Genomic DNA, 24128 nt, shown 5'->3' on the forward strand with positions numbered 1-24128 from the left:
ACTCCGACCTCCGATTCGACAAAGTATGATAGAGGGAACAACCAGGAGGCGAAGGTGAGAGGATCTGAGGTTACGTGAGGGGCAATAGGGGCTGATAAGGGATTTCAGGAAGGCAGGGCAGGGACCAGTTAGAGATTTAAAAGCAAGGCAGCCGCTCTTAAAGGCTACCCTCGAAATGACAGCAAGCCAATGCAAGTTGGTAAGAAGAGGTTTAGCAGATTACCATTTCGGGGTCCCGAAGGCCAATCTCACCGCTTGGTTCTGGACGATCTGTAATCTAGAGAGAAGGACCTTAGGCAGACCGTGATAGAGGGAATTCGAGAAATCCAAGCGGGAGAGGACAAGAGCCATAATGACTTGAATCAGAACTTCGGGAGTCAATAGATAGGCCACCTTGTGCGCAGCTGGTACATGCAGCAGGAGACCACCGCCCCTATCTGGGGCTTAAGGGATAGCTCGGAGTCAATAATGACCCCGAGACTCTTCACCGAAGCCACAGTGGTGGGAGGAGGGCCTAGCTCTGCTGGCCAAAAATGCGGGCCCCAGTGGATAGAGCTCTTACCAGGGAGAAGGAGCTCCGTCTTCCCGGGATTCAGTTTGAGTTGATTCTGGCTCATCCACTGAAGAATGTGGGACATGACCGCCTGAAAGTTAGTGATAGCAGAAGAAGAATTGAGAGGAAAGATGAGTTGCAGGTCGTCAGCGTAGTTGAAGACGGTGACGTCCCACTGCCTCAGAGAAAAGAGAAGGGGACGAAGATACAGATTAAAGAGGAGGGGGGATAAAGAGGAACCCTGGGGAACCCCGCAATGTGAACATTCCTTAGGTGCTCTGAAGGTACCCAGGCTAACTGTCTGGGACCTCCCGGTCAAAAAGGATTTGACCCATGCCAACGCCAGGCCCTGGATGCCGGCCTGCTCGACACAATGGAGAAGGATGTCATGGTCCACCGTGTCGAAAGCGGCCGACAGATCTAAAAGAACCAGGGCCTGGGGGGTACCCCTGTCAGCGCCGCCTCTCAGAGCATCCAACACGGCCAAGATCACTACCTCCGTGGAGTGGCCGGGTCTGAAGCCAGCCTGGTTGGCTTCAAGAAAGTTGGAGCTCTCGATGAACTGTGAGAGGCAGGCGGTGACGTGGGCTTCCAGAATTTTAGAGAAGTAAGGCAGAAGAGAAATAGGCCGGTAGTTTGCCAAAACTGCGGGATCAGCTCCTGGCTTCTTCAATAGAGGCACCAGAACGGCCTCCTTGAAGCAGCTGGGCACCGCACCAGAGGAGAGAGAAGAGTTCAACAGAGGGAGAATGCAGTCAGGTAAAGTAAGGCAGATGTCCCGTAAGATAGATGGTGGGCAACAATCGTCAGGTGAGCCAGACTTGACACGAACGGCCAGTCTGGCCAAAGATTCTGAATCAAGAGAAGGGAAGAGTGTAAAGGAGAATGCGTTGTGAGGGGGACAGACAGTATCAGTGCCAGGAGAGGTGACCGGGATAGTGTCCTTAATCATAACAATTTTCTGTAAAAAGAATGTACTGAGAGCATTGCATGATTCCTGAGTTGGAGCCTGGCTCGGGAGCGTCCTAGAATCAGAAGTAAATTCATTGAGGACTCTAAAAATCTCCTTCGACTTACAGGGGGCTGACAAGATTCTCTTGGAAACATATGCTGTTTTGGCCGCAATGATGGCTTTTTTATATTTATTACGAGCGGCTACGTAAGTATCTCTGTTCGTGGTACAGTAATCTCTCCTCCACTTACGCTCCAGTTGGCGTAGCTCCAGATGTTGAGTTTTTAGTTGGGAATCAAACCACTTGTGGGAGTTGCTGTGCAGAGAGCGAGGAAACTTGGTAAGAGGGGCAAAGATATCGCTAGCTGACGTGAGCCAGTGAGAGATGTTACCGTCTAGCTCGTTGATGCAGATATCATTGGGCAGGGGAGGACGAGTCTCTGACAGATGAGAGAGCAAGCCCAGAGAGTCAGCAGCTCTCCACTTGCGGGCGACACCGCCTTCTAGTGGTGGGGCCCTGGTATGACCGTCGACAGAGATTACAACCTCAATCAGAGAATGGTCAGACCACACACAAGGAGTGATCAACGGGCAAGAGGACTTGACCCCGTGAGTCCAGATGTGGTCGAGAATATGGCCTCCACTGTGGGTGGGGGACTTGACAAGTTGTATAAGATTTAAACAAGAAAGGGCTTCAAATAGCTCAGTGGCGTGAGGCCCGGCATCCTTGTGTTGGAACCAATAATTAAAATCGCCAAAAATAGCGACAAGAGAGGAGGATGTAATGAGATTGGCAAGCTGCTCAGTAAAGGAAGAAGGGAATAGAGGCATAGGGTAGGGGGGGCGGTAGAGTATTATAAAAGTGACTGCACCCACCTCAGTTCCCAGGCTGAGAACCAAGTTGTCAACTTCAGGAAGAGTCATGGAGGTGGTGGCTATAATTTTTATGTCCTTGCGTATTACCGCTGCCACCCCGCCGCCAGGACGTCCCCCGGGGCGATTGGCATTCAGCAGATAGTAGTCTGGGGGTAATGCCGCCAGAATATCGGGGAGGGAGTCGTCAGTGAGCCATGTTTCTGATAGTAAGAGAATATCCGGGCTCTCGGCCATAAGTAAAAGAAAGATGTCGGTTTGGTGTCTAATAAGAGAGCGGGTATTTAAATATAATATTCGGATGTGTGACTCAGTAGGAGTTGGTAAAATATATGACGCATCCGACCCTGAGTAAAGGGGGATATTCCTCGCAATTCCAAGTGCAGAAATGCGAGCCCTGGTGGCAGGGGATAGGGAGCATGAGAAGGGTTGTAGTCTCTTAAGAGCAGAGGGAGTATAAGAGATAACAGAAACAGCATCCCTGGCCCCTGGGCCCGTCCGGCCGCGGACGGGCGCAGACGGGCTGGACTTAGGCGCGACTTCAGCGCGAAGACGGCGCGCCCGCTGCGCTCCCTGAAAGGGGGAACCATTTTGTAGGGCCGAGGGCGGGAGGGGCCGAGCGCTAGTCCGCTCGCCTGCTCCCTCACCCAATATGGAGGCACACTAGGTCCCGACCCAGGCAGAACCTATCTTGTCTGCAATGGGCGGGCCAGGGGGTGGGTCAGAGAAGTCCCGCACTGGAGTGCAGCGCGACCAGGAAGGGTCCCAGCGTGCACTCAGAGCGAGGTGGGGGCAAGCAGAGTAATTGAATAAAATGACAACAAATGTCAGCAGCTCCGGGACCTGCACAACAAAAAGGGTTAAAAACCAACACAGAATGCAATTACAGGCAGGTAATCGTGACAATGCTGCCGACTGTGTAGATACGAGGCAAGTTTTAAAAATAGCGTGCCCCAGTTCAGCTAGCGCCTGAGACCACCCACTAGCACCTAATCACCCGCGAAATGACCGGCTCGGGTTTTTGTAGGGCCGAGGGCGGGAGGGGCCGAGCGCTAGTCCGCTCGCCTGCTCCCTCACCCAAGATGGAGGCACACTAGGTCACGACCCAGGCAGAACCTATCTCGTCTGCAATGGGCGGGCCAGGGGGTGGGGCACAGAAGTCCCGCACTGGAGTGCAGTGCGACCAGGAAGGGTCCCAGCGGGCACTCAGAGCGAGGTGGGGGCAAGCAGAGTAAATGAATAAAATGACAACAAATGTCAGCCTCTCCGGGACCTGCACAACAAAAAGGGTTAAAAACCAACACAGAATGCAATTACAGGCAGGTAAGCGTGACAATGCTGCCGACTGTGTAGATACGAAGCAAGTTTTAAAAATAGCGTGCCCCAGTTCAGCTAGCGCCTGACACCACCCACTAGCACCTAATCACCCGCGAAATGACCGGCTCGGTTTTTTGTAGGGCCGAGGGCAGGAGGGGCCGAGCGCTAGTCCGCTCGCCTGCTCCCTCACCCAAGATGGAGGCACACTAGGTCACGACCCAGGCAGAACCTATCTCGTCTGCAATGGGCGGGCCAGGGGGTGGGGCAGAGAAGTCCCGCACTGGAGTGCAGCGCGACCAGGAAGGGTCCCAGCGCGCACTCAGAGCGAGGTGGGGGCAAGCAGAGTAAAGGAATAAAATGACAACAAATGTCAGCAGCTGACGTAAGACAGTAAGACATAAAATTAGTACAATACTTTTTGTATATTCGGACTCTATTGGTCACATCTAAGCTATGTGCACTTGTAATATGGTATATCAGCAAAAGATGTGGAGATCCTAAATTATACTGAGTGAAGCGTCGACGCGTTTCGGTGGTTTTCCCAAGTTTTGTCCACCTTTATCAAGAGACCTTAAATTTTCTGTCGAGGTATTGGGATCAGTATAATTACCCTAGGGAAATGAACATACAATTAGGTTTAATGAATTCATGCATACACAACACAGCATATTGCTTAGCCAATGGCAACTGATACGTGACTCTTCATACGTACACCTACTTTTGTACTAATCGGTTGGTTTATTCAAATGACCTCGCAATTGAGTTTAATGCATCCATGCAATTGATACGTGGCTCTTCATACGTATAACTACTTTTGTATTGGTAAGTTGGTTTGTCCAAGTGTTTTGTTTTATCCGCAATTGTGCACACCATTATTAGTCGTTCGCTGTACATTCATTATAAATCTTCTAGATCAACAATTCTAGTACAATCCATTATAAGTCTTTTAAATCAACAATTCTAATAAATGTATATCGAAACATTTGTTATTAATGATACCTCCACATTATATGGTCATATACTTGCACAACAAAAAGGGTTAAAAACCAACACAGAATACAATTACAGGCAGGTAAGCGTGACAATGCGGCCGACTGTGTAGATACGAAGCAAGTTTTAAAAATAGCGTGCCCCAGTTCAGCTAGCGCCTGAGACCACCCACTAGCACCTAATCCTTGAGGGGGAGATACCGGAGTTGGAATGGAAACAGTGTTCAGCTGACTGCCGCCTCCTAGGCGATATTAAAGCAAAGGTGGATGACTTATGAGACGGCTCAAAGCAAAGTTAACTTGCACACAACAATGCTGCTACCGCTGATTAATTTAGCATGTACAGGTGTGACCTGGTTTAACACTGAGCATAGGGAACATTGGCTGACACCGTTGCTAACGGTGTAGATTCGTGCGGCACTTGAGGGTGTACAATCGGGGAACTTGCCAGGTACAAGTGGGCTAACTGTAGCCTTTTACAAGGCTTACCAGGTTCTACTGGTTCCCCACTTGGTTACTCTGTATCAGGTGGATGGCAGAGATGGGCATCATGCCTACATCCATATGCAAGGCTTTGATGGTGACACTAGAAACCTAGCAAACCTTCGACTTTATGTTCATGTTACAGACCACTGTCACTGCTAAACCTAAACACCAAAGTTTACGACAAGGTATTGGCCAATAGATTGGATCAGCTTCAACCCAGAGTGATGCGATTGGAACAAGCCGGATTAGTCCCGGGCCGTAGTCTCACCTTCAATCTTAGAAAGCTGGTCAGCGCTATCCAGCATATTGATCCAGAGGTAAGGGCAGCTGCTGTGTTCTTGGATGCGGAAAAAGGATTCAATTATGTTGAATGGGTATTCATGCTGGCTGTTTTGCACATTGGGGTTGGTGAGGTATTTTCTGTTCCTGGTGAAAATGCTCTACACTTTGCAGACCTCCCGGATACACGTGAATGGTGTTATATCTGCTCCCATCGCGATCGGCATGAGGCAGGAGTCCGGGTTGCCCTCTGTCTCTATTGCTGTATGTATTGGTGGCAGAACCATTGGCGTGTGCTCTTCGTGAGTCTTATTGGCACAGGAGCCTGAGCTTCCCAGGTTGCAACCTAATAATCTTTGCATATGTGGATGATAAGTTGTTGTACATATGCTAACCGGAGAGAGATCTCACCCCTGTACTGGGCAAGGTAGTGCGATATGGATTTTTCTCACGTCTCTGCGTGAATTGGGATAAATCAATAATTTTTCAACTCACCCCGTCCTTAACGCCAATAACCTTGGAATACCCCTTACAGTGGTCGAGTGAATCTGTGCACGGTGACACGGACCAGGCAGTGGTCCTCCTCGATAATTATGGTAGGGCGGTCCAAAATCTGTTGGAGGCAGTTCACTGCTTCATTAAATTCTTACTAATTGGGTGCACAGCTATCATGAAGATGGTGGTGTTACCGAGACTTTTATTCTTATTTCACAATATTCCAATACTGTAGTCTCGAGCGATGTTTGACAATTTACAGTCCCTCATGATAAAATTGGACTGTGAGGGAACACAACCGAGAGCACGCTGGGATATACTTACCCTGCCGTATGATGTGGGTGGCTGGAATCTCTGTGAAAGAAGTAGCCGAGTGGATGAAGCACAGCCGTCTGAAACTAAACTCAGACAAAACAGAAGTCCTTATCTTAGGTACCTCCCCCTCCACCTGGGATGACTCTTGGTGGCCAGAGGCCCTTGGAAAAGCACCCATCCCGATGGACCACACACGGAACCTGGGCATCATCCTGGACTCCTCACTCTCCATGAACAGACAAGTCAACGCCGTTTCATCATCCTGCTTCAACATTCTTCGCATGCTCAAAAAAATATTTCGCTGGATCCCCACCGAAACCAGAAAAACGGTCACCCATGCACTGGTTACTAGCCGCCTGGACTACGGAAACACCCTATACGCCGGTATCACCGCAAAACTCCAGAAAAAACTCCAACGCATCCAGAACGCATCAGCCAGACTCATACTAGACATCCAGCGTAAAGACCACATCTCTAGTCACCTGAAAAACCTCCACTGGCTCCCCGTCAACAAGAGGATTACTTTCCGACTCCTAACCCACGCACACAAAGCACTGTACGAACTTGGACCCGAATGGCTCAACACACGACTTTCCTTCTACACCCCCTCTCGCCAGCTACGATCCTCCAACCAAGCCCTTGCTACCGTACCCCGCATTAACAAAACCACCATGGGAGGTAGATCCTTCTCCTACCTCGCAGCTAAAACCTGGAACTCACTCCCCACTCACCTTCGTCTCACTCAGAACCACCTAGCATTCAGAAAGCAACTCAAAACTTTGGATCTTCGACAAGTAATTCCCCACCCTTCTACAAGCGCCTTGAGACCCTCCGGGTATGTAGCGCGCTATATAAATCCTTTGACTTGACTTGACTTTGATACACACTGCAACACGGCACAGACTATGATTGCTCGCTATTGGCTACACCGTCAGTGCGATTTGCCACACCTGTACCTTGAAAGGAACGCCGCAGGCCCCTGCACGTTATCTCAAAAGTTGTTCAGTAACCCGGCATGGCGTTTTCGATTCCTTAAATATCACAGTACAAGCCTGTCATTGTCTACTGGAGCATCAGGCTGGTTCCATATGGTATTCACTGCATGTTCCATTGACTCTGTGTTCTAGTTTGCTATGGCTCGGGAGAGAGGAGTGACATAGGCCTTGCACATGCTCTGGATTGGTGCATGGGAGATTTCTTCCAAGATGGCACAATATGCAAGTGGGAGATGGTTCAGGATCTTGATTACATTACTTGGGTATCGGCAGGGATCCACATAATAGGTGACCAGATTCTTGAAATTTATGCTGTTCAGCGTTGCCACTTTTGCTCTATCCTGAAATTTTCTGGATGGGATTAAAGAACTAAGCAAGACAAAATGGATATTATATACCTGACTTCGGTCGTTTTACCTTTTCAAAGCGTTTCATGGTAGGTGGTTAGTGTCCTGCCTTTAAACTTCCTTTTCTATGGTTGACAGACCCCTCTCCGTTAAGCAATACTGGAGGTAAACATGCTGTACCATTCAAATAAAGTGTTCTATCTCGGAGGCCTGCAGAACAGATGCTTGGAGATGGGGTCCCCGATTTACCTAGTATTTCTGTATTTACTCCGATTCCATATATACACATTATTGAGGTCAAGCTTCTCTGTACGACTTGTTTACTTGAGTGAATTCTCTGTATGTTCTCCCATTTTTCCTGGTAGTCCCTTTTGTAGCGACAGTGATGGACTTGCTTATAACACATGTTTTCCATTCTATACGTCTTTCAAGTCTTAGAACTACTGCAACTCCTCCAGATTAAATATTGCTAGCTGGAAATGCATTATGTAGATAATGGTCGTGTTAGTAAAAAAAAATGTGCCTGCCGCTCTGCTCTGTAGACTGTGACGGTGAAGTTCCTGTTTATCTTGAAGCCTTTAATGCGGAGGATGCGATGCTCACATCTTGTGCAATACCTTTTCAGTGTGGAGGACCCTTCCACTAAAGGGAGGGCATTTCTCTGGAGCAGACCACACCAAAGAGACTTCCTCTTGCTGCCCCTATCTTGAGCTTTGAGAGAAGAGCTTCCCTCTCAGCCTGTGCTGTGATGTGCAGCACACCATGTGCGCTTATGTCGCAGAATGTGAAACCAGCATCCTGAGCTTTTAAGGCATCTTTGAATCTCTCCTCTTCTCAAGCACAGATCATAACGGTACAGGTTTCATTGAAGAGGGTAGAATGTCCCCTTTCCACTCCTACTTTTCATTTAGTGGATCTCTGCTCTGATTGTCGCAGGAACGAGATCCCTGAGCTGGGATCCACATAATAGCCGATCAGATTCTCAAAACCTCTGTTATGGTCATTACTACAGTTGTTACTTGCTTTGGAGATTAGTAAGTTGTGGCTGATGTGTGCACAGACTTAATACATGTGGCTATATCATGAGCTGCATTGCGTGTGCTCATCTAGACTTTGAAGTGTGTAAGGACCACCATTGTTTGCGTATAAGAAATAGTCTGCTGCTATAGAAATGATGTTCCCTTCGTATCAAAAGGGTTTGCTCATCTTTGTGATGTGAAGGATGTGTTGGGCCTGTGGGTCTGGCTTTGAAGCAGCTATTACTGGTCTTTTTGATTCAGAGTGACCAGCGTGTAACTGATGAGCGATTTGACATTCTAGTGGTGTTTTGAAAGTTTTACATGGTAGGTTTTGCATGAATGTAGTGAAGAAGGTCTCCTTTTACTGGGAGGCCACAGTCTGGAGTAGGGACATATATGGAACTTAAAAAAGAATGCAACAATCGAGATTCCCTCCCTTTTCTAAGTTGTCAAGGCAGGAGTCTGTGTTTTTCCAGTCTTGTTCTAAGGTTGACCAGTTTGGATTGCATATGCTTCACATTGTTAATGGTTTCTGAGGACTAAAGCTCAACAGTCTCCATGTATTTCTTGATTGCTTGTAGTACATTCACTATTGTTTGGGGGCGAAATTGTAGCCATGGTCTCTGCAGAACCTGCCAGTAATGCTTCATTTGTGTCTTTTAATGTCCACCGGTTAGTACCCATCACAAGATTACTTCTAGTATTTTGTGCTGTTTGTGCAAGCATTCCTGAATTAATCAGTTTCCTTACGGATCATTCACTTTATGCAATATTACCAAGTATTTGGGGCATCGTTTAAGTTACTGAACATTTTTGCATATTTTGGCTTTCGTTTATTTTAGTAGTTGCTTCATACATTTGTCCTTTATTAGCCATTTGCTCTCTGTGTTAGCTCTCTTAAAGTGTGTGTTTAAGTTTAGAAGATTTACTAATTTATTGGGTCTTGTTACAAAAGTGGAGAAGTGTAGGCATTTGTGGCTGCCAAAAACCACCAAATGTATGTCCTCTGTAGAAATAAAGATGGTGACTCCCACAGGCTGGGATGAGGTCACATTGAGGAGGTTGCTCGGATTCAAAAGTGAGCCCATCAGTGACACTCCCATCAGATTCTGTCATTGAGCAATACTCTGCACTCTCTCGGCTCGTTGCGGCCTTGGGCACCTTCGCAGCCACTCTAGCTGTATGCCTGCAGCTGCCATCAGTAACACTGTAGGTGAGTTATCCGAGAGTTCCTTAAACGTTTCGTACAGTCTTCAAGCTTGGGAAGAGATGTGGGAGGGTGGAAGGGTGGAAGGGTGGAAGGGAGGGATTGCATTTTGTGGGCCTTCCTGTTGCAGGGGATAGGCCATTCAAGCAAGTGGGTTATTTCATTTTTTTTTATTTTTTGTTAATTGGGAGAAGTTTAGTAACATAATATATCTATTTTTTTGCTTCTAAAGGAAAGCCAGTGTCAGAGAGCACATTTTGCACAATGCCTTCTGAATCGCCTGGGTAACCACATATTCAGAGTTGCACAGGTAACCACTATTCCTAAACTCACTCATGTTCATATTGCGCAGTGCATAGCTTTCCTTCATATCCATTTTTCATTCATTAGATTTTAAATATGAATTGCTGCCTGGTTGGTACATAGTGGAAAATCATTCTAACCTGCAGCTCAGTTAATGGCCTAGGTATTGTGTTTTTGGGCAGCCAACAAACCTTATATAGCACTGTGAGCAGAAGTGTCTGACGGTTGTAGCTGTATTACTTTTGTAGTTTAGCCATCCAGGGTTGCAGGAATTACGGGTGGAAACATTCACATGTCTATTTTCTACTATTTCTATTATATTATTTTCTTTTCAGTATTCTGAGGGCAACGGAATTTCTCCTTGTCGCTAGATACATGCACATCAGTTGAGTTCACTTGTGTCATGCCCCATGGTACACTGAACATCAGAACAATATATGCTCCGCAGTTTATGGACCTGTACAGCAAGTTGGGCAAGTACTAAGTGACAATATGTTCTTCGTTATCACACAAGTGCATTAAGTGATAGGTTCCTAAAAGGTCTTGTCCTAAGTACCATAAACTTAGTTTTTGCTGCGTTCAACTCAAACCCTCTCCGGTCACAGAACTTAAGAAATTGATCAGTCCAGTTTGAAAGGCTCATTTCAGTCTCCGATGAGAAACGAGTCTTCAGCAAGAAGTAAGAGTAGTACAGTTGAACAATCTGTTGGGTGGGGGGGGGGGTCGTTCAGTCAATCTAGTTAGTATGTTACCAAATATTTATATATATATATATATATATATATATATATATATATATATATATATATATATATATATATATATATATATATATATATATATATATATATATATATGCACTGAAAAAACATAGGTTATAGACCATATATAGTTAGGAATTAGCATTTACAAAACCTTATTTTACTCACACAAAACCATTGAAATTCCATATATAGTTAGTTGCACTAACTATATATCGCGCACCCGCAATCCACTGCTGATCATGTCACATATTACATCATTCATGACATGGTCAGTGACATCACTGATGACATCACTATATGACATCTCAAATGACATCACTGATGACATCACTGATGACATCTCATTTGACATTACTGATCACATCACTGATGACATCATTCATGTGATAATACGATGAACCTCTTCAGACTCTAATATAACCTTAGATACACTCAGTGTAAACAGACACTCACAGACTGTCACTCATCCATGGAGTTACTCACACACCTAGTCAGTCATGCAAAGAATCAATCACACCTCCATTTCCTCAACTATACGGTTATACACACCTTACTTATTCAAACATATACTAACACATATTTACTCTCTTATACAATCCCTGATACAAGTTCACAATGATCCATACAGCCACTCACACATTCACTGGCTCTTATGCACAGTTATTTATATATGTCAACTCGCACATGTACTGTGTCTTACATATGTACTTACTTTGACATGTAGCACTGAGATATCCATTCACTCACCAATACACTCATGCACACAGTCAACCGCCCATACAGCTGTTTCCACATGCACTTTTGAAGCCATACATCTAGTGAATCAACTGCTCACACATCTATGCACAGAGTCATACACCTCCCAGCCACCCACACACACACTCAGTCTCCCATACAAATACTTGGGCAACCAATCAATAACCCATATAGTTACTCATATAGCTACTGATCAACACATGCAGCAGTTTACAGAACAACAGACATAATGATGCACAAATTAAGACAGTTTAGTCACTAACCCATGCACTCAGTGAGACACATTTAATCACTCACTCATACAGTTAGTCATGCACCTACTAAATCCTTCATCCAGACACTTATACATCCACTCATTCTTCAATATGTAAGACATATTTTAACTTTACAGAAACATACAGTCACTGGATGTTGTCATCAGTGATGTCATCAGTGATGTCATTTGAGATGTCATCAGTGATGTCATCAGTGATGTCACTGACCATGTCATGAATGATGTAATATGTGACATGATCAGCAGTGGATTGCGGGTGCGCGATATATAGTTAGTGCAACTAACTATATGTGCGAATTTCAATGGTTTTGTGTGAGTAAAATAAGGTTTTGTAAATGCTAATTCCTAACTATATATGGTCTATAACCTATGGTTTTTCAGTGAATTTTCAAGGTTTTGTAAATGCTAATTCCTAACTATATATGGTCTATAACCTATGGTTTTTTCAGTGAATTTCAATGGTTTTTTAATAGCAAATATCAAAAGCTGTAAATTGTATTCTTCTTTTAAAGGAAAAATATATTTTATATGTATTTAATATAATTTTTTTATGTATATAAATTTTTTGAGGGAACGAATTTATCAACTATCATCCTGAAGAAGAGTGTGGGGAAAAAAAACAAAGAGGAGGACTAAGAGGAAAGATCAATCAGTTCAAAAATACAATTGCTTTAAAGCATGAAGTCCTTTCCACACATTTACATTTAAATAACCCATATTAGAACATACAAAATATCTACAGAGGAGACGGTGTACAGTGAATTTTAGACTCTTCATTGGTACCTACATGTTGGTACTTACATCACCCACACAACACAACAGCTCTATTCAGAGCTACCCTACCTCAAAGCACCCTAAAATATTATTTTACTATTTCCCTTTGTTTTCCCCATCTTACGCTTTCCGGAACGCTAGCCGGTGCGCGGACCGGGCGCTAACCGTGCGAAAATTTGAAAAAAAAAGGTGTTTTTTTTTACATAAATGGACCTCCTCAGCCACCCTCAGAAAACCTAGGGGGTCAGGATATGTCTCCCGTGCCCCCTTATACCCATTCCCAACATTGTTTATCCTCCATCTTGTGACTAAATTCGTCCGAAACACAAGATGGCGGACTCCCGTTACGCTACCGGTGAGCTACCCGGTTCGCGTACCGGGTAGCGCTTCCACCGCGAAAAATCGAAAAAAAATTTATTTTATTTTTTTGTCCCGCGGGGCCCTTTAATAGCCCCCACATCAATCCTAGGGGGTCAGGAGGGGTCTACCTTGCCCCATTTCATTCATTTCCCCCTTCGTTTATTTCCACCTCTTGTCTCTCGATCCTACCGAGAGACAAGATTGCGGCCGCTCCGGACTGTTTAGAATGTTGACAGTCACCGGAGAGCCAATCCGCTTCTCCTCGCGAAGGTCCTCATCTCACCTTACAAGCCTCTGCGGGTCTTATGAAGCCGCCTTCGTTACTAGCCGCCCCTACGGCTTACCGCACTCGCTTGGGTCGTCCGACCAGTCCCCCTGTTTTGTACGGCACCCTGGTGTAATCATAAGACCAATGGTGTTACAGTAATCTTAAATCCTTGCCCCAGCTCACCAGGGGGTGCCAGATATTCGAAAACTTATCTTCCACTCTGTCATACTCCAGTCGTGCCATAGAGAATGCAGCTTTAAGCCAATCCTCCCTTTGCGGGGGGAGGGCGTCCTTCCACCTCTTACACACTTCCCTTCTTGCCAACAGTATCAAGTTCAATAATAGACCCCTATCTTTCTGCGAGAGGTTCTGGCTGAGGCGACCATCATCTCCAAAGAATACCAGTTGCATATTTATCTCGATGTTGGTGTTGAATATGCCCAGTAAGTTGTCACCTACCTCAGCCCAGAATCTTGTGAGTGCTGGACACTCATAGAAAATATGTAGATCATTGGCAAAGGGTACTGCACATCTGGGGCATTTAGGAACAGGATAGGGAGCAAACTTTGCAATTTTTTCCCAATGGTTTGGGTGTACACGCCTCAATTTGCTGTCATTCCATCCTCCTACAGCAAATGATGGTGCGCTTTCCACGGCAAGGCCGCCATGCATAAATGATTCACCAAAATGCCAAAGCATGCGAAAGGCACACAACAGTCCTCTGCCCTCCGGGCTTCCCAATTTTTGGCACATCTTCCCGTGTACATACATATATAAATATATATATATAATATGAGAAAAGTGTGGATGCTAGAACACACCCCTGGTGAATGCCTCTTCATTGGGATAAGATCTGTCCGTTTTCCTTTGTCAACCCAGCTCACTTCCGCATAATTATGTTCATGTGAGCGTGCAATAAGGTTAACCAATTCATGAGGGACATGACCCAGGATACTGGTTTCCGGTTCAGGGAAGACCTGGCTTGGCAGTTCGGGCTGGTGGACACGACCATTCCACCAAGTGTGTCCCGTGGGACAGGAGCAAATGCTGTGCGTAAGTCTACGAACAACATGTAGAGGTTTTGCTAATTAAGCAGGACATATTTCCAGTACAGGATGGCAAATTGGAATACATGATCAACAGTGCTGGTCTTAGTGTGAAAACCAGCTTGTAGTGGGGTCAGTGTATGATGTGCACTCATCCAGTCCAGCAATTTATCAATTACTGGTCTGGTAAAAATCTTCTTTAGTTGTTGATAAGGCGATCATTAGAAGGGTCACCACCGTCACTTTTATCGATTGGAATCCCCTCCAAGTTTCAGGGATTTTACTGCCAGCCCCAGTGGCATTGGATAAAAAGTTAATCTAGCTATTCCAGACATAGGGGTCGTATTTAGTTAGATCCCCAGGGATCTTGTCAGGACCGGAAGACGTTGCCAACTTAAGATGGTTAATGGCTCCTACGCAATCCAATAGACAGAAGGATACGAGACAGCTAGCAGCTGCATTATAAACACCAGTTGTGGTGAACCTGTGGGACATGCGCCTGAGAGCGAATTAATGCCCGGTTACTCACCGGTAATATCCATTACTCCGAGTCCTGGTCTCCCCGTCCCATTCCTGAGCCCTTCCCTCCCTCCCTCCCTGTCTTGGGTTTCGTTGGGTGATTGTCTGTTTTCGTTCTGGGTTTTCTTTGGTATTCTCAGGATGTTCCGATGATGCACTTCCCCCTTTATGGTTGCCTGGATGTGACGCCGTATTGTGGGAGGTGCGAAACAGCTCAGCTAAGGTTGTGGGTTTCTGTGGAGCACACTGATAATGAATGGGACGGGGAGACAGGACGAGGAGGTAATGGTGTTAGCGTGCAAAGAAGTAAAATGAAACCCCCATTTATCAGGTTGATAATAATGGGAAACAAAGTTGGTCTTCTTAAGGACTCTATGGGACACGAAGGGCCAAAATACTTTTAGTCCTGGCAATACGGACTATATCTTGACAATTTTTGTCTTCCCATGCTGTCCTCATGGTCTCAAGTGTCCATTTACACTGGCATCTGCCATTTTTTATTTAAAAACGGTCGTGCGGTAGAATGGCCAGTTGCAATACTCTTTTAGATTGCATACATTGGTTAAACTACGGTTTTGTTTTAACAAAGGAGTGCTATGTGTAACTTTTTTTTATTTTTTTCATTTAAATAATTTCTTCTTCTAAAACTGCTCCTGCAATTTAGAGAAAAGCTTGGCATGAAGCTCTTTTGATGGGGATATTCTGTTCAGTGCACAATACAAAATTAGCTGAGTATTCAACAAACCGCAGACATCAGATTCGGATTGGACCAGACTTTGTGCTGGGAAACCAATCTGTGATCACAAGTTAGCATGGGAAGGGGCTCCTCTGTATAATAGATTCGAGAAGTTGTAAGTGTGATCTCCACATAAGATTGGTTTAGTTTGCCAGGATTAATATCCGTTTCTTTCAGCTCGTAATATGAGGGACAGAGACAATTCTGTTTGCAGCAAGGTTTCTTTATTTTTATTCAAACGACAAGGACAGCCGACACGTGTTTCGCCCCCTCTTGGCGATTTGCGCCGGGGCTTTCTCAAGGCTGTTGAAGAGGGATAAGAGAAAGTTTTAAAATGATGTGGTCTAAAGGCAGTTGACCCCAAGAGAAACCCGAAAAGCACCAAGTGTGTGAGAATGATTAGATTAATTCTTTAATACCAAGACGCCTGAAGAAACGATATCTGTGCTTAGAGAATATTGGTGCCTGAGTACAATGCAGTGATCAGGAAAATCCCAAAGGACCGTGAAACAAGATTGAAGAGAAAAAAGCGTGGATGAGTTGATAGTACTAATTTACAGATAGACAGCAAGATTTGGGTGAACGTGAACGGCAGTGTGAAGAGGGAATATCACTCTGTTCAATTGGTCAAGCAAAAGAGCCCCCAAAGTGTTAAAGCACAGAAAAATAAAGGAGAAGTGATAAGCAGTGTAAACAATAAGATGCAGTCATAATACCTAAATGGGTTAAGTCACATCCAAAGTTCCTGTTTCATGATTTGTACATTGTCCATATAAAAATATAGTTCTTCAATAAAAAAAAACATTTCCTGTCAATTTAAACAGAACAATTCACAAGTGCAATAATATTGACATCCAGTCATGTATGTAACATATTGAATAAGACATTATGTCAGGCGGATTCGTGCTATGTGAAGTCAAAAGAAGTTAAAAAGAAACAAATTTCAGACCGAGATGCCCGGGTTAATGCTAGCAATACATAAAATTAGTCTAGCCCATACATGACTGGATGTCAAAAAGTGGGTGCCCTCTCCGGATCAGAACAAGTCCGTCCATGGAATGCTCTTCGACCCCTGCCCAAAACAATTGAATCTAGCTGAAGAGCAGTATTTGAAAAGTACCTTAATGGTTTACCAGTTAGTGGGCATGTCAACTGCTCATTATCCTACTCAATCAGGGTGTTAATACATGTAGAGGGCTCAAAGGTGACATTAATATTGCCATTGGTAATGACCTTGGCGTGCTTTTGTTGAAATTCTATGAGTTTATCCTAGAGCTCTAAAACTGAGCCCATATTGACTGGTGCCGATCTTTATGTAAACATAGATTACTACACTCAAACCTGGAAAAAAAACGAAACCCCCATTGAATCATGTGAATTAATATTGAGCATCGAAGGAGTACAGGGGGCAGAATTCTTAATCCAAAACAATAACCCACCGGCACAACCAGATTTCTGAGGTGATGTGGCCTCTTACCATAAGAAGTAAAACCATTAGGATGCACCTTATCAACAGGCTGTTTTATTTGAATGCACAGACATCGAATTCCCCTGTATAAGAACCCCATTCAGTATCCTAAAGGTTAGAATTCATACCAGCTAGATTCCATGAGATGACAGTAAAATCTGTTTTTATGGTACTATTACTGTCCGATACATCCCTAATCCTACATTTTGCCTGAGTGAGTTCTTTTGTTCACCCCTTCGTATCGCCTGAGAAGCTCAGGAGCCAAACCTCCTACCACTATTCTATAGGCAGGGGCGGCTCATCCGCAATTGCCCAGGAGTATCGCCCCACTAGCTCAGGCCCCGCAGGTGAAAATTTAAACTATATGCTATCATAGTTTTATTTTTTCACCTGCTGGTTGAGCCAGTGTGCGTAGCAAGGGGTGTGGTCAGGGCCATGGTCAGGGAGAGAAGGACTGGTTCTTGCACTTCTAAGTGTCAATGTGCATTTGGCCAGCCGTCCTAGGTCGGCCAAACACACATGCACACTTAGGTTTCCCCAACTGATTCTATTGAACAGCTGGGTTGGAGAAACAGCACAAACTCCCTGTCCTGAGCGGAGCGTTAAACCTGCCTGCTCAGGCCAATCCCTGTGCTGCTCTCATTGCATGAGAGTAGCACAGTCGGTAATGATGTCCCAGTGTCTGCTGGGACCAGGAAGAACACGGAGGCGTGACACAGGAGGCGGACGGCACATCCTGGTAAGTATTTTTTTTTAAAAAGCGTAACCCCGTGCCCCCTCCCCTGGGTATGGGCAGCACTTGGTTGGGTTACTTGAAGACCCACTCTACCATTTATGCCTGGTTCTTTATTGGTTGACAAGCTACCTGTCTGGTAACTCTGTCATTTGCGTTAGTACTTGGCCCCACCGCTCCAGCTTCCTTTAAAATGCCTGGGAGATTACACTGAGGCCCTAGATGGTTGAATATTTCAGGGCTGGAAGGTGTGTGCAGCCTAAGGTTAATGGCGAAAGGAAGGGGCCTGACCATTTTACCAGTGCTTAGCTAATAGGCTGTTGAGCCCGTCAACCAATGCCTTATCCTTTAACGTCACTGATATATAATGAAACTGTGTAGCACCCATAACCGGCATTTTACGTGTACGATATCATACCTTATTACTGATAGGCATTTGTTTTGTTCTAACCCACAGTATGACCTTATTGGCTAGAAATTCTGTACCTTCATATGCACCAGGAGCAACGACTTTCTATGTTGGACCATCCTTCCCAGTCTAGTTGTTGGGTATTTGGACATTTAGCAGGGTTTCTCTTCCAAGCTGGCCACACTGCAGGCCTATTGCTAATCATGTTTAAAGTATTATTCTCATGATGGTGATGGGTGTGTGAAACCTTCTTGGGTTACAACTGGTCTGAGTTTACGCCAGCGATAGGCTCAGGATCTGAGCCAAGCGGAATCGTAGTTCTGGGCACAATATATGTTCCTTCAATAAAGGAGCTGCCGATGTTGAAGGATTAATGTTCGACAGGTAGGCTAAGATTCCCACTTGGAGCATTTCCACCCCTACAGCTACATTTGCGGTGAACCTTTGACTGGGATTTCACAAAATCATCAATTCTAGCGTCCGCGTCGCAACTGAAGATTTCAGGTCTTGCAATTAATTCACAGAGTAAGTAGTTTAACCACCAACCTCTGGAGAAATTATAACACTAGTATCAATAGATTGCATGATGGGCCGAGTGGCAACCTGCTCAGCGCCTGCAAAGATTAATTGGGGGCGTGGGCTAGGTTCCTCTAAAAATGCGTACTTATTTTGACAAGGAACCTTGAGGAATATGGTAACTTTGGGGTAAAGTGGTACTGATCGCGATGGTACATCAAGTTCTATGTTTCCAACAGAAGTGTTGTGTCCAGGAATAATTCCTCCCTCCATAGAATTATTGTCACCTTTCCTTGTCCTTTTGTAGTGCTGCACTATAAATAGCAAGTGTATGCGTTATGCCAGCTCACTGGTTTACGTTTCCTCGTCTGTTTTGAGGAAATGCAGCACCGCTGTCTCCGAGGGCAGCCTCGGTCATTTTATTTATCTCTGCTGCTCCAGTCTCTGGAAGACATAGGCTTTCCTCGAGACACAACTCAGTCTCTTCCCGGACTCCCTTCCTCGTTTACCCTTCCCATTGAATCTACCAAGTCTGATTGGGTCTCTCCTTACTTACTCTGAAGCCGTAGGGTGTCTTTTCGACTTTGCTGAGGTTGTTATCCACTCCTTCGGCTGTGCTACATTTCTATTACAATTACAAGTTTTCTTTTATATATACAATTTCTCGGAGTCTTAGTAAGGAGCTCTGCTCCCATACCTCTCGTTGTTCTCCTACCTCTGTTCCCACAGCACTCAACTGGAGTCAGTCTTTGTCCCAAACATTCTTTCCCTCACAGTCTCTAACTCTCTCTTCCAGGCTGGCTGTCAGCGCCTTACATCTATCCCTTCCCTTCATTTTTTTCTGCCAGTCTCCGTCTAAAGGAGGCTTCAAGGTGTAGCTCTTGAGCTACTGGTCGCTCTCAGGCTACCTGTCAGTAGCTCTCGTGTTCATCTCCGCTTTCTCGATTTGAACTTTTTGCTTGGTTAAATTAACATATGTATGACATAAATGTGTATTCTAAGACGAATATGCATGTGTTCTCTGAACTCATTAGCTGATGTTTGTAGAAAATTGGCAGAGTTTTCAAAATATGTTTTAAGGTGATTTTTCAGCGATAAATCATGTGGAGATCACTTTTTACTAATATGATTACTTTTATGCCAGGGGCACTGCAGCCGTAGCTGGCACATATTACCTATGTGTACGCATTTCAAATTGAAGCGTTTTGTACATTACTGCTGGCAACCATGCCTTAATGAACTGTGATGATCACTGCTGGTAATCTTGTGTTCGGTGGTCATGAATGTAATCTTATCTGATAAGGTCACTATTACAGCACTAATATTGTCAGCTTGCAGTGATTTTCAATTAGCATAAGTAGCTCTTATTACACAAAAGGTTGGAGATCCTGGATAGTGTTAGTGCTTTTTGACTGTATGGCAGTACACGATCTCTTACGGACACTCGCTGAATGGAACAGTCACCCGTTTTTCCTGTTTTTAGGTCGAGTGTGGGTAGCGTATGCACTGCCCTGAGAGGCATGCTGTATTCAGGTAGGGACTTGAAGCTCCGCCCACTCTGCCCATAATTTTCATTGGCTTGTGTCATTGCCCACTGTAAACTGTGGGTTTTCATTGGTCAATAGGCTTAGTTGTCCTGCCTTGGTACCGCATTGTCTCATTTTGTAACATCCCATGACGGCAACCCCTGTTACTCAGTAGGCTTTAATTACAGCTTCCAAGCACTAATTTTTTCAAATCGCAGTAGGTCTCGCATTTGGGAAAGTTTAAGCTATTGGCATTGTAAATGACAGTGCCTTTTGTTTATCCATTTTAAAATCTCATAAATAAAAGGCATTGTCATTTAAAATGCCAATAGCTCAAACTCTCGTAAATGCTAGACCTAATGCATTGCAAAGGCTTGATGTCCCATGTCACACTTTTTTTTTTTTTCTTTTACACTGTTTCTTAGTGGGCCTCTGCGTTCCTGTCCCAGTTTGAGTAAATTCCCACTGCTATTAGCAAAAGCAGAATCATTTTTTTTTTCTTCAGTTTCCTGCTCTACCTTCTCTGCTTTACTCTGTCCCAAATGTAAATAGTGTCCCCGTCTCAGGACTCCTACCTCTAAGTATTTAGGTTTGGGAAAATGAATCACTGGTGAGTTGTGTGTGTGAAATGCGGATGACGGGTACGACAGCAACAAGGCTGACTCGGGGTTTCTTTCATCTTTCTGATCTTGATTAACTCTCCTGCATAGCACTACGAAACCGTGAAGACAGGCTGCAGGAGGCACTTTAAACACCACAGCGGCCGTTTCACATCATACATTCCATTGCATAGTATGGAGTAGTATTCAACAGAGCAAACCCAAGGAGATGATGGACAGAGCGCTGAAACTTTTCAGACACTCTCCCCCAGTCACAGATCTGGGTTCATCCATCATCGTTCTTTAGCACACTTCGCCACCTCAGTTCAGACCCAGAAATATGCACATCAGTCTTGACCCTGTGCCTCATGGGAACAGTCCAGCTGAACTGCCACGCCAGGTCTTCCCTGAACCAGAAACCAGCATCCTGGTAACACCCTTCATCAGCCAGGCTAGCTTGAATCCAGTGGCAAAGTGAGCAAGGGAGTGAACTGAGGTGGCGAAGTGAGCTAAACAACGATGGATTCAACCCAGATCTGTGAATTAATATGGCCCGATTCCAGTCCTCTTTTTAATGAGCGCCTACGGGTGTAGAACAACTATATTCAGTGCCAGGTCCAGTCCACCTAAACTGCTAAAACCATATCCCTGACTCAGAGCACTTGCAACATTAACTGGGCTTCAGCTTGTTTGGGCCTCATCATGGAGTGCAGCTCGATTTTAGTGGTACTGCTGGCAGGTATGGGGCCAACGGCAAGTTATACTGATAACCCCGCAAAACAAAAAAAACTATCGTTCGCTAAGCTGGTAAGTCTGGGTTTATTTTGAGAATATATGGAGAGGCATGAAGAAATACAAAGATTGTGCATCCTTATCCCAATAACACTTTTCTGTCCTTTTTTCTTTCTTCTCCTTAGCCTAGCTTATGGTGCCATGCAGGAGGTTACACGATGGGATGGCATAAGTTTGTGTGCCTGCATAGGTTTGTGTGTTGGCACAATAAAGCCAGACCTGATGCCCGATGCTGGGTGTGTTTTGGAATACTTCTGAACCTTTCATACTTGGTTTCACCTCCCTTCCCCCAAAAAACACCTGCTGCAGAGTAAACCAAACATCTCGCCATACTAAAATCCAAACCCTTGGCCTCTGCCATCTCTCATTTTGGTTCAGGGTTTCCTTTCACTGCTGCAGATGTAAAGATTGATTGTGCTACTTTATCATGTTAAAGGAGCACAACGTATGGTTATTACCAGTCCGGACTCGAACATGATGACTATAGGTTTTTGCCTCACGGAAAAGATTGCTTTTTGGATGCCTGTACACTATAAAACCGGGTCACGTTCTACTTCATTACGCTGATTTTATCTAATACCCTAGGACTCGCAAGATGTCAAAAAGCCTCTTTGTGCATCGCCTTAAAGGCCTCAGTTGTAAGTGTTTGTTTTCAGAGTTCACTCCGAGTTCTTAGGACAGTTTCACGAGAACAGAGACCCCATTTTTTACAAGTATTTATGGGCAATACGTTTACATGCTCCCATGTATTGTATCATAATGTGGCAACCATAAATTCTTCACACTAGTAATTGAAGTTTAATAACGGACTAACTGAATAGCGTTTCTTGATCTTTTGGCTTTTTATAGTAAGTTATTCCCCCAGCTACCTGTGCGACTGATATGTTTTTTTATCTACTTAGGCAAACTCAACGACATGTATGGAGACTACAGATACACGTACTATGCTTGTGGAGTCATCCTAGTTATTGCCGGTATATATCTATTCATTGGCATGGGCATCAACTACAGGCTTGTGGCCAAAGAACAAAAGGAAGAGGAGAGAAGGAAAAATGAAACCAAGGACGACACTCATTCAATCGACAATGATAAACAAAAAGCAAATGATGTAGCAGTTGTGCCCGAAAAGACTGAAGAAGATGGAATAAAAGAGCAAGAAAGTACAATCTAAGACTCGAGTTTTTTTTTAGTAGTTGTGCATTTAGAAGTGCTTGAGTACCATGAAGTGTGCCTGTGTGCGTGAAGAAATACTGCACTTAAGTCCAGTGTTTCAACGAGGGTCCTGAACAATTCCGTCTTGTACAATATTGTCACATCAAAGCTATATTTCAAAATGTAACTTTATTTTTGTGAAGTGCCACTTCTGTTAAAGGAATCATTGTTTTTTGTAGTTTTGGCTGATAGAAATATGAAAGTGCTAATCTGTGCCTTAAACTTCCATGTCTGGCGTTAGTAGTTTCTAAACCAATTCAACATGTGTTGTACACATACACATAAAACTCTAAAAGAAAGAACAACTATCATAAAATGGTGATGTATTAACAGTACATTTATAGGACAATTAGTGAATTTTTTAAAAAATAACCTTTTTATGTGGATTCTTGATTTGTCATTTTTAAAATGTAATTTTTTTTATTGAACAACTTGCTTTTATCATACAGAATACTGGGCATTTACATACTCATTGCCATTTTAATAATGCTAGTTATTGACTAGCATGGTAAAAGTATGGTCATAATTTTTTCTCGTTCCTGAATTTTCAGTGTAGCAATTCACTTCTGTCAAATAAATTAAGCTAATTGAGCCACTGTATAATCACCATTGTATGTTCAGTCTTTCTACTACAACCCCGGTTTCTCAAAGTTGATTTTCCTTTTTTTATTTAAATTTTTTGTTGAGTAAAAACATTTTTACCCTGGGACTTTGGTTGTGTTTACAAAACAACATATGAATACTGTCGGTCTAGAAGCGGCATGACTGCTCTAGTCTTTTATTAGACCAGCACTTAAGGATCCCTTGGATTAACTACATTATTGAATGTTCTCAAAAGATTTTCAGGACCAATGTGATTAATGATCCGTACAGTGTCTCGGATATCTCCAAATCAAATATGAAAACAATTTTTCTGAATTACTGTAATGAAAGGCATTTCTTGGAGGATTCTAAGTTATCCACATGTGTACTGTACAATAGCATGAATGAATTTATTGGATTTAGTCCGTATTTGTCACAAGTTACTAGAGTTTCGCATCAGTTTGTACTAACCAGAATGAGGATGGGTATAGTACATTATCTTGTTGCGTGCCCTAACATTAAAACGCGCCCTATTGGCCCATGTGAATGTGATAACAAAACGGAACAGAGCACTAAACACTTTTTATTAACATGCGAATTGTATAGGGAATTACGGAAATTCTACCTGAAGCCTATGTTAAACAGATTTGGAGTGAGAACTACT

At 44.2% G+C, this 24128-nt stretch overlaps 1 protein-coding gene across 2 annotated transcripts in view; it reads left to right on the forward strand.

Moving 5' to 3' along the window:
- LOC147712626 (monocarboxylate transporter 1-like) overlaps positions 1–23484 on the forward strand; it is a 277171-nt gene extending 253687 nt beyond the window's left edge. For both annotated transcript variants that reach the window (XM_086923330.1, XM_086923329.1), the window contains exon 5: positions 22573–23484. In XM_086923330.1, the coding sequence (XP_086779456.1) occupies positions 22573–22841 (269 nt within the window). In that variant the 3' untranslated portion in view covers positions 22842–23484. The remainder of the gene's footprint in view (positions 1–22572) is intronic.
- Positions 23485–24128: the final 644 nt, after the last annotated feature.

The sequence above is a fragment of the Lissotriton vulgaris genome, chromosome 5 (genome assembly GCF_964263255.1).
Source record: "Lissotriton vulgaris chromosome 5, aLisVul1.2, whole genome shotgun sequence".
Lineage (NCBI taxonomy): Eukaryota > Metazoa > Chordata > Amphibia > Caudata > Salamandridae > Lissotriton > Lissotriton vulgaris.